Raw genomic sequence first — 12,141 nt, forward strand, 5'->3', positions numbered from 1 at the left:
GAGAGGCGGCGGTGAGCGCCGCGGAGCCCGGGCGCCGCCGGGGCGGCCGCGGCGCGGGGGCCGGCGGGGGGACTCACCCTTGAGGAAGCAGATGCGGGCGCCGCGGGCCTCGCGGCACAGGGCGCTGAGGGCCAGCACCAGGGTGCTGTCGCGCTTGGGCAGCTCCAGGTCGGCGCTGCGCTCGTCCAGCAGCACCACGGTGTGGAASAGCCCCTGGCGCAGGCGGGCGCGCAGCTCCTCGTTGGGCACGACGTGCTCCAGCCCCACGGCGCCCTTGGCGCGGCGGCGGACGATGGTGCTGAGGCGGACGTTGCAGGAGCCCAGGATGTGCGAGGCGTTGAAGGAGAAGAAGGAGCGGCAGTCGAGGACGAGGCACTGCGCGGCGCGCTCCTGCAGCAGCCCCCGCAGCGCCTCGCACTCCAGGGCGCTCGCCCGCAGGTTCACCATGGCCCGCGGCAGCGCGCAGGGAACGTAAGGGAAGCGAAGGGAAAAAAGGAAAGGGCCGCGGCTCCGGGCGGTGGTGGTGGTGGCGCTGGGTCGCTCTCGGGTCGGTGTCGCGTCCCGGCGGCAGCCCGGCCCCGCACGCCCGCGCTCGCCTTATATCGCCGCGCGCCACCGCGCCGCCGCTGTTTTCTCAATGGGGCCGCGTCACGTGAGCGCCCTGCAAGACGTCACCTTGGCGGCGCGCCAGCCGCGGCGCGCCCAGCCCGGCCGGCGGTGACGTCATGTGCAGCGGGGCCGGCCGGAGCGCGGCGCGCGCGCGCCCGCCTGCCTGCCTGTGCGCAGCGGCCCTCGGAGACGCGGACACAGGGACGCAGGGACAGACAGACAGACACACACACACACACACACAATCATACACACGCACACAATCATACACACGCACACGCACGTTCAAACACACACACAGTCATACACACACGCGCGTCTCTACACACACATACATATATAGATGCCTGCAGATACACATGTACATGCACATGCACATGCACCTGCACACTCATACATGCATACATACATACGCACGGTCATACACATACAGCTACACATATGCATACCCCCCACGCATACATATATATACACACACATGCCTACACACATGTACATGCACCCACATACATACCCCCCACATACATACACACACACACTCACAYGTCTTTACACACACATACATTCATACACACATATACATGCACACATACCTGCTCACACATATATGAATACATATGCACCAACATACACACATGCATATATATACATACCTGCACGCACATGTGTGTATATACACACATACAAACATGCACACATATATACATACATACACATATATGCATATACACACACATGCATACACACATATATGCATACACATATGCACACCTGCATATCTATACACATACATGCACACGCGTAGTCACACACAGCAACATGTTCTCCTCCAACACACACACACGTACATAGAAATACACTTACACACACTCACACGCACCCCATGCCCACTGGCTCCCCRGGCCAGGTGGGGGCTGGGCACCTTCCTCTCCCACCCAGTGTTGGTCCCTGTCCATCCTCTGCCACAATCGCTGCTGCTGAGGGTGCAGGAAGGACCCTGGAGCAGCACCAGGGTGAGGGGATGCTCTAGGGATGTGTGTGTACGTGTTTATTCTCATCAAATACATATGCAAAGAGACAAGCATACCTATCCATATATTTATATTCATACATACCCATATATACATGTACAGACATAGCCTCACATAAATAGATGTATATAAATATATTTGCATACATATTTGTATTATAAACACATATTTGAGAACAGTTCCCATCATGTTTAATGTGTAAGGAAAAGAAACGCAATAGCCCGACAGCCTGCGCAAAGTTGGATTTCCATACAGAAAACTTCCCCAGAATTTAGGGCTACCAAGTAACTGGCAATGTAGTAGTACAAGTTCTGGTTTTTTTCCCCTTTGATAGTATATCAGCGCTTCCCAAAAGTTTTCTTTTCCCCGTGGGCGATCAGCTTCTACCAAAATACTTGGGTGTTTCTTACTCAGGGCTTCCAGTCACTGCTGCTTTCACTTCCCTCGGCTCCTCGCCGGCCTGCCGGCCCCTTCCCTCTCCCACCTCCGCRCTCCCAGAGCATCTTTCCGGCAGCCTTCCAGCAGCCGTGCGGCGCTCTCCCTGTGCGGCCCGACCCCACCGCCTTCCTCCTTCCTCGCCCTCCTCAGCCGCTCTCCGCTTTCGTTTCCCTCGCCGGGCCGCTGCTTTCCAAGGAGACGGCTCCGGCTCCGCGCCCCGTCGAGCGCGGCCGCCCCGCTCGCGCCCTCCTGCCCGGCGCGGCCGCCCGTTCCACGGGCTTCCCCGGCGCTCGCCGAGAAGCCACACAGCCGCGCGCCGGCAGGCGCTCTCAGATTTTCCAGCGGCTCCTCCGCTGATTTCCGCCGGTCTTTAACCAGCAAAACCCTTCTTTCGAGGGCGGCGCTGGGCTGCGGCRGGTCGAGTGCTTCGGAGCCTTCCAGGCTCTTCCCGGGCGGCGGGGAGAGGGGCGGCAGCGAGCCGGCAGCGGGGAGGCCGGGCCGCCTCCAGCCCGTTGATTTATTGCAGAATTGCCTCCGTTCTGCTGAGCTGTTTTTTTGCCAGAACTGCAGCCTCGCAGTGAATCTGTTTTTTCAACACATTCCTTAAAAACCAAACACCGGATTGCGCTTTTCGTTCTCTTTATTTATCGGCGGGCTTTTAACAGCGAGTTAGGAACAGATTGCGGGAAAAACGCTCGCCTGCGGCGGTGCTGGGAAACGGCTCCGCTCCGCCGCGCTGCCGCCCGCTCTGCTGCGGCTCCAGCCCCTCGCCGGCACCGAACCCCGCTGGCCCGGCAGCACAAGCTCCGGCACGAGCGGGCCGGGAGGGACCGGCGCTCGGCTGCGGCYGCGGGGCCCTGGAAGCTGGGAGAGGCAGCGTCCTGCGGCGCCGGACGGYGCCGGGTGCTGAGCTCCTCCTGCAAGCCCCAAGGCCCACGCGCTCYGGCAGCGGGAGCGCGGGTCGGCCGCCTTCGCTTGAACGCCTTGATGGAAAGACACTATTTTCGAYGGTGCCATGCCCCGTGCCCCGTACCCCATCGGCAAAGAGCCAACCTGGCTCAGACACACGTAACTACGAGCGGCTGACAGTATTTTCTCCTGTTGTCCTAAGTTTTTCTTGGTGTCCCACGCACAAAACAACACGAAGAGACATATTTTTTCCCAGGTTGTCAGTTTTTCCCAGGTTTAAAGAAATTGCCCTACCTGACATCCGCACGGCTACGTGAGAATGTGCTCTTGATAAGAGCAACCTTTCCAGCTGTGTTGTTAACCAGCATTGTACAAATGTTAAACATGGGCAAGATACCTTGGCTGCTCTGAGACAGCCCGGGGAAGATGTTCGGAAGATGCCTTTGGGAGAGGGGCATCTGCCTCCACGAGGGTACACCGTGACAGTAATTGCTCTTTGACGGGTTTGCCATGTAATTATGAGACTCTTTAATCCAGTTTTATTTACATTCACTGCAAATCAGAAAGCAAAAAGAATCCATTACATGGGGCAGTGTGTACTTAATCACTTATAATATCGGACTCGCTATTTCCTTGCTTTACTCTGTTTTCTTTCTTTTTTTTGAATAAGGTGCTATAAAAATGAAAGAAAGGAAAACACAAAACAAAACTAGAGTGACTTATGGGAGCTCAGTCTGACCTGAATGACTTTCTTAAGGATCTGATTTCCCGTTTTAACAAAAGCCAGGAAATACAAAATTAACCCCTTCCTCCAAAACAAATCCGTGTTTGCATTCAGGCCACCGTGTCATTGTAATAATAATAATAGAAACAGCGGCATGAAGTGCTGTGCCCTGGGTGTGGAGGTGGGAGGTGATGCTTTTATTTTAGCACCTGGGGACCCACCGCTGGCCTCACTCCCAGCCCCCTCGACCCTGGTCTGGGATGTTGCAGCTCCYGGGTTGCTCTGCCAGGGTGTTCACAAGTCCATAACGCCGTGAGAGCCCCACGAGGCTGCGCCTACGCTCGCAGGATTAGGGACTTCCTGGGAAAATGTCCTCACCCCCGTTCCATAATGTCGTCGCTGAGTGTTTTCTCCCTGCCRCGGTGGGACAGGAGCCCTCCGGGCTTTCCTCGGAGCCTGCGGGGCTCCCAGTCCAGCCGGATGCTTAGCTGCGAGGGTGGTGGAGGGYGGCGGATGGCCGCTGCATGGACTGGCACCGAGGCCAGTTCGTTAGCACCTTGGGGACAAGGTTAGATAACCCCTCGCYTGCAATCAGCCCATTGCACAAACTGGTTATCCAGTAAAACTGGTTGTTCAGGCTTTTGAACTGGTCACCCAYGGCCAAAATCAGTCCTGAAACGTTCCAGAGAACTCAGGATTACAGCACCGTTGGAGCTGACCCGAGCCTGTGCCCCTCTGCCCTCAGCGTGAGTTTTGCCTGAATAAAGATATGCAAGATCAAGCTTTGAGACTTGAGACAGAGAACAAAAATGCATGTGGGAAAAGCTGGAAACTGCGCTGGATGCATTTCTTCAGCATGTGTAATTTTTTCTCCGAATTCAGTTTCACAACCCAGCATTTCCTTTTGTAAATATTTGGACAGATTGCACAGAGACACCCACATTCACAAAAGAAACAGAAGGAAAAAGGAAAGAGAGGAAGGAAAGGAAGGACAGAAGGGTGGAAGGAAGGAAAAAAGGAAAGAGAAAGAAAAAGAGAGGAAGAGAGAGAGAAAGAAAAAAACAAAGGGAAAAAGAAAGAAAGACAAAGAAAGAAAGAAAGAAAGAAAGAAAAGGATCCAGCAATGAAAGGATACAACAAACAGAATGTGAACAATAAAGAATTACTACAGGGAAACACTATTTTTTACGTCTTTAAATCCTGAGACCGAACCCTTTTGCCAGGGTCCGGTTGAGTTCAAAGCGCCCCATATTCTCGTGTTGGAGATGACAAGGTGGGCAAGTCAGGAGGCCGAAGGACCAGTCCAGACTGCGGGAAGGAGGCTCTGGACTCGGGTCTCACTCCTGGAGAGAGGCTGAAAACCGAGCCCGACCTTCGCGCTGCGTGCCGCGTCTGGGGCATATCTGCTGCGGGCTGAGCGCAAAAGGGTTGGTGCAGCCACTCGGGTATTTTGACTGAGGACACGTCCAGGGGACAGGTACGTGACTGAGGAATAAAAAAAGCCCCTTCACTGTCGCCCTGCGCAGGAAAATCTCTGCCCACGGTTCCCGCCTCGAGCACACCGTCTGCCTGCCCTGGACCGGTCGCAGTCCCACGGGCGGGAAGCTGGGCAGAGGCGGCGGAAAGCAGATGCTCGGTCCCTGCACACGCCTGGACCCCTATAGCCCCTCCTCAGACCCCCCACTCCCCACCACGGGCCTTTCTCTACTGCATTTCTAATGCACGACCGAGCTGTGGCTCCGGGCAGCCGGCTCCGAAACGCGACGACCCCCTGAGCCCGGAGCAGGGCAGGGAGAGCGGTGCCGCACCGCTGCCGGGCGCTTGCATCAGCGAGCCGGGGGCCTGGCAGCGTACGACCCCGCGCACACGCGTACGCCTGCCCCATGGTCCCAAACCYGGGGCATTTGAGAAGTCGGTGGCAGGGACGGTCACCTCCCCCCAGCCCGTCGTAATTTTGCAAGTGACTCCGTGCCTGCTTAGCAGCTAATGCAAGYCCGTTCTGCTTTCTCTGCCAGTGACTCACCGAACAGCCTTGGGCAAGTAGCTTAGTGCTGTGTTTCAACATGATTACAGGCATTAGTCTGCCAGTCTGGGATACCATGGATTTAATATTCAAAAACATTAAATACCTGCCTCCAAAGGAAGATCTTTGGGAATTAGCACTGATACGGTACTCAGCGGCAGGAGCAGCTTAGTAGGGCAAATGGTTTAAGCAATTTAATCTTACATTTAATTGCCTCTATTAATCTGCAATGAATCATGATATGCACTGGGCATAGGGGGTACTCATTTAATAAAATCGCTGTATTTGTGAAGCTGCCATATATCGGGGTGAAAGGTGTCAGGTATATACACATATATAAAATATACACCTATGGGAAGTTATTTTCCTGCTGCTTGAACGTGTATTTTCTCAGTAACATTCGCTAATGGCTGGTATGGTGAGGAAAGGCTTCTGTGGGAGGAGGGTGAATTTGAATAGAAAACAAGTGACGTACCTTGCACCAAGTAGCAGGGAGAGGCGTGTTCTCCTATCCAGATATATGAGACATGGATTTATTGCTAGTCATGTGATGCCAGCGTCTTGTGGGTGCAGTGACTATGTATGAGCTTCTATTCCCAGAAACATCAGCTCTAATAAAGACTGTGATAAGAGTCATGGAGGCATTGAGAACTGCACGTTGTTCTTCTGTTCTTCTTATCTCTGATACCTGTGCAGAGAAATCCAGGCTCCATAAAGGTCCCTAGCAGAGGGGCACCTGCTGAGCCCGGGGTTACTTTTGGCTGTGCGCAGGAGGACGTGCTGCATGGCTGCAGGACTGGAGTCTGGCATCTTGTTCCCGCTTTCCGGAGGGAGCACAAACCAGTTCTCCGTTAGCCTGTAGCTACACCTGTTCCCACCACCTGGCCGGGGCAAGGGTCTGCAAAGCCAGCGAAACCACCTACCATGGGCTTTCCCCGGCGTTAAGGACATGTCTGGGAAAGACTTTCATGGTCGGAGTCCCTGTACATGCTAAGTGGTCCCAACTCAAGAATAACTTTGGGTGGATATAGGCAGCTTGGAGTAATTTAGGACTGTGGGAGCTAAAAACTCTGGAGGTGATAGAAAGGTACTTCTGCCTCCTCCTGAAGTCCTGTGTTAAGTGCAGGACTCGAGGTCTCAGAAATCAGGCTCTCTCAGAGCACTCAGAGCACTTATCCGCACCATGTCTGCTCCCGCYAGTTCCACATTCRTCTCCCTGCTAATGGCATTGAAAGGGGTTATTTTCTGAGGGGACAGAAGAGAAGGACGTAACAGCAAAAGCGGCGAGCAGGAACGCGAAAGAGTGCAAGGTCAGGCGAGGCTTCGCTTATCAAAAGCCACAATTCCTGCGTTCTTCGACTGTGGAGTAAGCCAGCGAGGACACCCAAGAGCAACACTTCATAAGAGGATGTTAAAAAACAAGGACACTGTGTAAGGAATCCAAGCATGAAGTAATCCYGATGTATAGCACATTACATACACTCCATCGGAGTCTCTTGTTATTAATCTGCTTTTTTCTGTGCTTCCTTAGTATGGGCTTTCAAGGTGTTTATAGCCAACCTTTGTATTTCATGTCTGACTGTTAAAAAATACCCCCATATCAGTAAATACAGAAGTGCTTATTCATTTTCTGCAATGGAGTTTGCTAAAATGTTTGCAATATGACATGATTCTCTCATGTGATAGAGTGAGGTGATGTTTGTGTGTAATAGCGGTTAGTGAAAACACAGTATTAGTCATAGGAGAGAATAACACTTGACTGTTTTGAATATGAAAACCTTTAGGCTGTGGAAAAAGCCAAACTTTGGCCTACTGTGCTGTTTTCAAAAGTATATGAGAACATATGGGGCAGAGTGACTCACAGCGCGGTGTTCCCAACTGTTGCCCCAACCAGAGGAGGACACAATATGCCGGGAGAGGACCATCCGCTTCTTCACCCATGAAAAGCCTCTTCATGGCCACCCGTGACTTGCCCGTGTTGCTCATGCCCCATTTGACTTGATAAAACTCAGCGCTGGGCTGATCTAAYGTACCCGAGAAGTTGCCTTCCCGCAAAATCTTTTCCCCCCAGGTGAGTCCCCGAAATGCTCTTGCTAGCTTTCTCCTCGGCGGCAGACCAGCCGTTTCCTGACCCGGATGAATGAGGGATGAAGTCATAGGGCTGAATTGGCTGGAACCAGTTTGGCCAAACACAGGACTTTTCTCCGGAGGGTTGGCCACACTYGGGCTCCCGACGCTCTGCGGCTCTTGGAGCCTGGCGCAAACTGCGCTTTCACCTCGGCCACCGCACGAAAAGCTGAGCTCTGTTTAGACAGAGGCCCGGCCAAAGGGGCTCTCCTGTGAATACACGTCTCAGAGAGCATTTTTTACAGCTGCTGCAGTGTAAAAACGCCCATGCTGATGAAGGGGGAAAGAAGGCCACGAAGGCTGCGGGGAGCCCCCAAACGCAGGCTTGGGAAAGCGGCGGCAGCTCTCCTTCGAGCTCAACGGGCTCCGGAGACGCGGCCTCGCACAAGCTGCCGGACAGCCCCGCGATGGTCCCAGCTTTGGGGAGAAGGGAGACACTTTCGGAGCAGCGATCTCAAGGCCAGCGGCAACACAGCTCCGTCGGGATCCCGCAGGGACGCCTGGACGAGGGGAGGCGCGCGGAGCTGGGGTTCGCCTGGCAGACACAGAGGGAGGACTTTCTTTGGTTTTAAAATCAATCTGATCACCTTAAAATCAATCTGATCACCTTAAGGTTATGCTACATCGTCACGGGGTCTCACATAGAGTGACCAAGAGTCCGGCTGTCTTTTAGAGGTCTACCATAAAGATTTCCACACGTTCTTATATATGCTTATGCCCAAATCTAAGAACAGGCAGCTCTTTAATGTAATCTGATGAAACAATAAATAAATCTCCCCCCAAGTTAATTGGTTGAGCCAGTCGCAACCATAATCAGGCTTCACAGGAAAAAATTAGAACTGAAGATGTAAATAAGAGACTTATTTAGAATAGTTAAAATAAGAGAGCTTTTATATTATTTTACTGGAGTTATTTTTGAACACAACCCCTCACTTGAGCACCTAGGATTTTGAAAAAACGTGAAATGTGAGTCAGGGGCTGAATTTCACAGGTTGGGCTCTGATTAATTTAGTAATTCAGAGTATTTTTCCCTCTCTTTTTTCTCTCTATTCAGTTCTGTTTCAGTTCACACACCAGGTCAACCAGTGGGATATGTCACAGCGAGCTGCAATCACTTTGCTTTCCTCAGCATTCATTTTTCTTCTGTGAAAAAGAGGAACAAGAAGTGAAATTAGCTAAAGGAATCAGGCACATTCTCAAATGGTAAATACAAGAGGGGTATGAATCATCCTCTTATAGAAATGACGAGAAAGGATGGAAAAGGTAGCGGTTTGGGAGAAGAAAGTTATGTTCTACATGGCTGATTCAGCTCTCTGGGCTGAAAATGAATCACCAGAATATTTAAATCATATTACCAGTATTAACACACACAAAGCCCCCAAGCTCAGGAAGCCTTTGTTATGAAACAAATTTGATAACAGGGAACAAGAGAACAAAAGGACAGCTTACTGCARACACTGTACTCGCTTCGATCTGTTGCCTGTCCCAGCCAGCCGAATCCTGGGAGAACCGAAAAGTTTGCTGTAATTGTAACRGTAATGTCACAGCCACAGCAGAGCACAGCAACGCCTTGCAACCCCAAATGCTTCCAAAACCAAAAGACAGACTCTCCTTTACCCTCTATAACTTTTATGCTTCAGCGGTGGCATGAAGTTTTGTAAAACAAAGGAATTACCCGCTGGAGAGTACACACCGAAGCGTTCGTCGCCCCTGAGTAGCACGTACTGTTAGCTGAAGACGCAGGCACCAGGTCAGAGGCTGAGTAGGAGGAGGTTTGATATGGGAAACACAGCTGTTCTCATCTAGTTGTTTGCACCTGAGCCTAAGTTACAGCATTCATGAAGTTGTAACGCGCATCGGATTTCAGGCAGGCTCTAGGCATAGATTACAGACAAGTTAAAGAATGTTTTAAAATCCCCTTTCTTCCTTCCACCTTTCTGGCTAAGCTTAGCTCAGCTGGAATAAAAAAAGCGACCATGTGTGCTGGGATTTTCTCGTTCACGTAGGAAAAGCAGCCACCTCCAGGATATAGCACAGCAGAGGTATCAAAGCAACCGCAAGATTCTTTTACTTAATGAGTTGCAAAGTTTTGTAGTGAAGTGCCTTGCTGCTATAAAGTACATCTGTATATGGCATAATAGTTTGCCACATTAAAACCCCTCAGTACTAAAATAAACATATTTGTTCAATGGCTGGAATCTTCAGAGGGATCAAAATGAGCTAAAAATCCTCCTCCAAATAATTTTTCGGTGTGTCTTCTTGTCTAAATTCTTTAGGTTCCTTTGCAAATCTCCAATTTAGCTATTAAACATTCATGCTAAGGAATGAAAGCTTTCATCCTCAGCTAGCAAGCAAGAATCATAATCAAGATCAGCCAAAATCCTGACAAGCTATTTTTAATAAAAACTGTTTTAATAAAAGAATGTATATTACTGAAGTAAACATGGACAGGAAAGGCAGAAAACGAGAGTGACAGGCAGAGACACAAACGTTTATTCGCAAAGAACCCTTTGAAACATCTGGAATGCTGCACAGAAATGTCATTTACCAAGAATGTCAGCCAATCCCAGCGCAGATGGTTCCCATTAGTGTAAGATCAAGAGACCAGCAAGGCTAAAAATATGTGTTTGCTTTTTTAGAAACGGGACTTAGTTTTCTGTGCTTTAAAAATAATAATCACTGTTACGCAATTCCTATAACTTGGAAATGTTTTCTTGGAATATTGTTTGGCAGGCTGTTTASAGTGCAGGCCCTGTGCCATTGCTATTGCTCATAGCCTTTCCCCTGAGGGCTTTGTGATATATCTTTTTCTTAGCAACAGGAGGATGGCACATTAAGCCAAAATTKATGACTTTTGGTCATAAGCGTCAGTGACAAAATATCTGAATTACTGTTAGGGGCCAGCTCCTTGCCTGATGTAACTGTGTGGCTCCACCGGAGTCCATGTGAGCACCATGCAAAGCCACCGCAGGACTGTGGGGCCACCCAGCCACTTCCCCAGCACCAGACCAGCAGTGTGTGCCACACCAGCAATGCACCTGGAAGGAGAGTGCTTTTAGTCTCCCTGGTCAATCTGTTTTGGAATAGTGGATTAAAGTCAATGGAACAACGATGATTTACACCAGGCATCAATCTGGCTAAGTGAGGAGGGGAGTACGCAACTATGTGAACACACCTTCACCTCTGTACCTCGAAGTGGAGATGAGAGAGATCCTGATTTCTGCTGGCAATGGTTACAAGGCACATGGCCACCTACCCAGAAGTACACCACCCTTGGAGGAATTTGGGATTTGAAATAAGAAAAGCAGATTTAGCATTACCAGTCATAACACATTTTATGGTGAAACCCCCAATGGTCAGCCAGAGGTCTCCAGCTCTGTCCAGAGCACAGAGAGAAAAATGCTGTTCCATAGGAAAACACTCCAAATTTCTCTTTGGCGCCTGGGGTTTTCCAGCTTCAGTTCAGACCAGGCAACCAAGACTCTCTTTTCCCTGTTAAGGGTAAAGGTGTCGCCTGCCATCTCCAAACCTAATGCATGGTGTGGTGAGAAGTGTTGCTCAGTGACAGATGGCAGAGGCATTGCGAGCCACAATAATGACTCAGGAAGTACAAGCAGAGAAATGCTGCCTTGACTGCACCCCTTTGAAGGCTCAGTGCCTGCTTCTCACTGCCAGCTTAGCTCTGCTATTGAGGGCATGAGGCTTAGTGAAGAAACGAGGCCACATTTTGCAAAGCAAGCAGGAACTCCGAGTGGATTGACTCCTTGTCCTTCTCCCTCGCCCTCACACCTCTGTGCAGAATGACCCACTAGCTCATGGACCTGAGGTGCCTGAGCCTATGGGCAACAGGGCTGGAGATACCCAATCAACACTACAGCCTCCTAAGCTGTGAACAGTGGTGACACACAGTTTGGGGTTTGATCACAATCCCTTCTCCTTGGAGAAGCTCAAGGTGAGCACACCCAGGATGACAGTGGCTGATAAAAGCTTCCTAACTGCTGACTTCCCTCTGGCATGGAAAAGAAGGAGAAATCTTTCTAGTCAACCATACTACCTCTTCTTTAAAGGAACTTCAGTAATTACTGTCACAGAGGGAAACCTCACTGAATCGATTGTTTTGCTTTCCTTTTACACTCTTTTCTTTTCTTGCCAGTATATTCCTTTTCAATGGTAAAATAAGTTCCTGCTTTGCTTTTTTGAACGTGGGTTTGACCCAACACGGGGGAGAGTAGGGACAAGTAGAGAAGAAAATGCTGAGATATGTATGAGGCAGACTATGA

At 50.8% G+C, this 12,141-nt stretch overlaps 1 protein-coding gene across 1 annotated transcript in view; it reads right to left on the reverse strand.

Moving 5' to 3' along the window:
* DUSP1 (dual specificity phosphatase 1) overlaps window positions 1-569 on the reverse strand; it is a 2,698-nt gene extending 2,129 nt beyond the window's left edge. The window contains exon 1 of the mRNA XM_026063220.1: window positions 11-569. Within this exon, the coding sequence (XP_025919005.1) occupies window positions 11-447 (437 nt within the window). The 5' untranslated portion in view covers window positions 448-569. The remainder of the gene's footprint in view (window positions 1-10) is intronic.
* Window positions 570-12,141: the final 11,572 nt, after the last annotated feature.

Source organism: Apteryx rowi, unplaced genomic scaffold (genome assembly GCF_003343035.1).
Source record: "Apteryx rowi isolate R43461 unplaced genomic scaffold, aptRow1 scaffold_2, whole genome shotgun sequence".
Taxonomy (NCBI): Eukaryota; Metazoa; Chordata; class Aves; order Apterygiformes; family Apterygidae; genus Apteryx; species Apteryx rowi.